This window comes from Phoca vitulina, unplaced genomic scaffold, assembly GCF_004348235.1.
Source record: "Phoca vitulina isolate PV1807 unplaced genomic scaffold, GSC_HSeal_1.0 scaffold26, whole genome shotgun sequence".
Taxonomy (NCBI): domain Eukaryota; kingdom Metazoa; phylum Chordata; class Mammalia; order Carnivora; family Phocidae; genus Phoca; species Phoca vitulina.
In genome coordinates, this window is record NW_022589729.1 from 22,463,454 (window position 1) to 22,467,824 (window position 4,371).

General features: G+C 54.7%; 1 protein-coding gene across 1 annotated transcript in view; it reads right to left on the reverse strand.

Moving 5' to 3' along the window:
* Positions 1-1,661: 1,661 nt before the first annotated feature.
* Positions 1,662-4,371, reverse strand: part of PKP1 (plakophilin 1) — a 47,210-nt gene continuing 44,500 nt past the window's right edge. Inside the window, exons 13-14 of the mRNA XM_032422462.1 lie at positions 2,998-3,104; positions 1,662-1,818 (exon numbers count right to left, since the gene is read on the reverse strand). Coding sequence (XP_032278353.1) covers positions 3,030-3,104 — 75 coding nt within the window. The 3' untranslated portion in view covers positions 1,662-1,818; positions 2,998-3,029. The remainder of the gene's footprint in view (positions 1,819-2,997; positions 3,105-4,371) is intronic.

A 4,371-nucleotide genomic window follows, 5' to 3' on the forward strand; every position in this document is an offset into this window, starting at 1 on the left:
AGGACGGCTTGGTGGGACCACGCTCCCACGTGGCCCCTGAGAGAGAGGGAGTCAGGAAGAGGCCTTCCATCATGAGCAACAAGGGGGGAGGGTATCACGGACCCACAGCAGTGGGGGACACTGATTAAATGGCCCATCATCACAGGGCTGGCCCCAGTCTGTCACATGTCTTAACAGGCACATCCGTCATCCAGAAGGGTACTTTTCTGTTCTGACTGCTGAGGTAAGAAGTGGGGTTGGACGGGGGGGGGGTAGAGCGGGGTGGGGGGCAGGGGGCCTGGGAGGAGGATGAGGAGGAATGAAGAGTGAGGAGCTCCTCTTATTCTTCTAGAGAAGCCTGTGGACCAGGGAGCCAATTTCTAGCTGGCACCAACAATGTTGGTGCGGGCGGCAGAGGCAGACATCAGGAAGCCTTGGGAACCCACGTTCTGCTCTATCTTACAGTGTATACTAAGGGTTATTTACAGCGAGCTTTTCCATGAGGCTCTCCGGAGGTCCTTCTACTTCCTCTCCTCTGAAATGCACACGAGTCTGGGGTCTTGGGTGTGGCTGGTGCCCCTGACAAGCCTCTTATATCACATCCTCTGTGGTTTTCCCCAAGACAGAATGGAGACAGGATGGCTGGTTTTCAGGGAAAGCTGGGGTTGGCCTCTGGCTGGGGCTGGAGCTGGGGCTTGTTGGTGCCCTGAAGTGACAGCTCCCTCTCCTGTTCTATCCAAATTCCCATCTTCCAAGTCTCCTGAGACCCAGAACCCTCCCTCTCTTGAGTCTTAGCAGGGAAGTATCCTCCTGGTTAATTTCCAAATGGCCACTGTCCCACTGGGGCCCCAGCTGTCCCCCTCACCACTGGGAATGTGAAGACCAAACAGCCATTCCCCAAACAGCTCTTTGGCTTTGAGAACCATTTTGCCTTCTTTCTCCTGAAATAAATAGATGACAAGCCCCTGAAGGCAGGGGCTTTCCAGGCTGAGCCTCCTCTGACGGGTATGCAGCCCAAGAGCATGGCCAGCCCCATCCCTCTGGCTCCTGCACCCCAGAGCAGACTTCAGATAGCAAAGCAAGTGTGACTGTCCTTGCCCGTCCCCTGGAGCCCCAATCCTGTCCAGCCCCAGGTCCTGTGGCCCTGCGGGAAGGGAGGCATGATCAGACAACTAAAGTTTCCCATGAGATACACTGAACCTCAGCAGCCCTGCCAGCCTCCCTTCCTGCAAAGCTGCCTCTTACGGGGGTAGGTTGGCCCGAGCCCCAGTTACTCTCCCCTCCCACCTCCCCCCTACCCTCGCCCGGGAGATGGTTCCCTCGCAAGGTTTCTTGTGGACCTGACCCTGGTGCGGGTCCCCTGCCCTGGCATGACATATTTTGGGAACTACAGGCCTCTAAACAAAAAGCACAGGTCGTGTGGGAAACGTGGGAGAGTGAGAGTCCTTTTTACCACCTCATGAGCTGCAGAAACAGCTTACTTAGCTTTTTGCAGTTTGTGGTCACACTTTTAGGCACTCATGCACAAGCATGCGTGCGCGTGCGCTCACACACACACACTTACATTATACATATATATATACCATTTCTCAGCGAAAGAAGTATTGACATGAAACATAAGCCCCTTTAACTCAAGAAAAGGTCCCCCCCCCCCACCCCTCCCCACCCCCCTTGCCTGCCAGTTCCCCCAAGGAAAAAAAAAATCTAAAAATATTTCCATCATCCACAGTTTTCAGGTTTGCTTTCAATTGCATTTGAACTTTTCCAAACACTGCACAGGGTGGGCAGAATCACCCCTCCAGCAAGGCCTGAGGTCTTCTCAGCTGGATCATATCATTTCTGGAAAAGGAGAGGTCATCCCGTTAGCATTTCTAGGGAGACACCCCCACACCAGGAGGTCTAGCCAATACTGCCCCCCCTTTCCACCCATGTCCGCACAGATGTGCCCCCTGGCTGGCGAGGGCATTCCGAGTCGCCCCTGACACATTTGTAGGTCACTCTTGCTGAGCCAGAAGCTTGTCAGCTTTGTCCCTCCCCCCATGCCCACCCTGTTTGGTCAGCACGGTGCCCCGCACGGTGCTGAGGGTCCAGACTTCCCTCGTCGAGAAGCTATTGACTTTTGTCTTCTCTCTTTGTCCACACTCATGTTGTTGAAGCTTTTCTGTCAGGAGAAGGGGTCTGACGTTTTATCTATCTTCACCTGGACCAGAGTTTCAGCCTCTCCCCGACCAGGACCTCCTCAGGTATTGGCATGCTGGCAGATAACCAGGGTGCTAAGGAGCCCCCTTCAGCTCAGGAGACCCTGTCCTCGCCCCTGGCTCTTTGCAGATGGCTCCACACCAGGGCCACCTCTGGTGACCCGCTAGGGAAGGTTAATGATGTCACCTGCCTCAGAAACACTTTGGATGCTTGTTTAATAATGCACTTTCCACTCCAGTGCTCCGGAGTCAGATCTGCTGGGGTTGGGGCCAGGAGTGTGTGTTTTAGGAAGCAGCCCAGGTGATTCTACTGGAAGCTAAGGCTTGCAGGCCTTTGTCATAGATACTGGTTCTGAGTTTTTGGTCTCTGGAATCATCAGCTAGAAATAAGCTTAGCCACATTAGGCATGTGCAGACTGGAAAGTGAATTATAAAAAGGATAAGAAAGTGAGCTGTAGGTGTGCAAACCCAGAATGACATATTGTATCACTGCGGGGGGGGAGGGCATTCATACCATAGTCCGTGTGAACGGCACCACCGAGGTTGTGCAGTGCATAACCTACACAGCTGTACCTAGAAGTTCTGCCCAGACCTCTGGCCTGCTGATGCTATCAGGACACTGCCCATCCCTGATGTCCTGTGGCCAAGTCGCCTGTACAGCTGTCCTCACAGGCCTGTGTCGGCCGCGCCAGGCCATCTGCCAGATGGAAGGATGCTTCTGTGCCCTGCGGAACACGGGCCTGGCCTCTCCCTCTGAGACCAGCTGAGGCAGCTGCAGGGGTCCTGGACGTGCCTCTGCCCTGGCGGGGCCGATTCTTACCTGCAATCTGTACTTGCTTGGGCAGCCCCTTCTTAGAATCGGGAGGTGAAGTTCCTGAGGCTGTTGGGCCCGGCTAAAGTTCCCAGCATGTTCCTATCCAAGCCGTGCTGCAGGGGCAAGAAAGAGCAGCTGCGTGAAATACTCTAGGACGAAACAGCGTGGGACTTCCCACAGGGCCAGACCCTGCCCTCCCAGAGTGGCCTCGGGCTTGAACCAGACCCTGCCCTCCCAGAGTGGCCTCGGGCTTGAACCAGACCCTGCCCTCCCAGAGTGGCCTCGGGCTTGAGCCATAGCCCTCTGGATTCATTATATATGTGTGTCAGGGCTAAACCTGGCCTGATTAAATGCGCAACCAAACATAAGGCCGGGGGTATGCCCGGGTTAGTAAAGCGTGCCTGGGCTTCCACCAGCGCTTCTGAATTTCCTATGTGGATCTGCAGAAATCTGAATTAAGGCATAAGGATTTAAGCTCGTAGTCATTACTCTTTAAACAGAACAATAACCAAAGTCAGATTAGAAAAGCTGTTTGTTTTTCTTCCTTCTGACTGTCCCTGTTTTTTTTTTTTTTTTTTCCCAAATCTTGACAAGAGCTCTTGGCAGCGAAGACACGTCCAGCGCTTCTCACGTACCAGCGAGGCGCCTGGTGCTGGTACTGAGGAGCTGCCACGCTGTGGGCTCTGTTTACCTGTCTGCTCTCCCACTTGCAGCCCCACCAGCCCCTGAGCTCCTGCTGACGAGTTGACAGAATCTTGTTTCGGTTATTTCTCCTAGCATACCGCAGGCGCTCAATAAATGCTTTGGAGTGAATGAGGACAGCAGATGGGGCCTAGAGGCCCTTGAGAAGGGGCGCCTGGTGCCGGCTAAGAGCTCTGAGAATCTGTCAGCTCTCACTGGCCTGTGGGAACGTGAGGGATCCAGACACCAGGTGGTTCAAAGCCCAAGGCCTGCTTGGTCTGGGCATGAATCACATGATGTTGGTTTTTCCACCACAGATCTGCTTGCTCGCTCCTGTTGAGCTTGGCTGGATTTGGCGGAAAGAGCCCAGGAGTGAGAATTCCTGGGTCCCAGCCCTGCTCTTGCTGTGACTCACTGCACCAAGGCCAAGTCCTGTTCTTCAGGGGGGGACACGAGCCCCATGGTCTGCCTCACAGTGGCTGTAAGGACCCAGTGGGCGGTGCGTGTGCGGGCGCTCTGGGGACAGAAACGTGGCCCTCGTCATGTCGAAGCTGCCGTCAAGCAGGACTAGAGGGAGCAATGGGGACCGGATGGCGAAGCTGGTTCCCATGGGCGCTGTACAGAACCATGTTAACAAGGGGACTCTCTGGGTCCCTCTGTCATTAAACAGGGGTCTTTTTACCCATGGCTTTGTCTCTC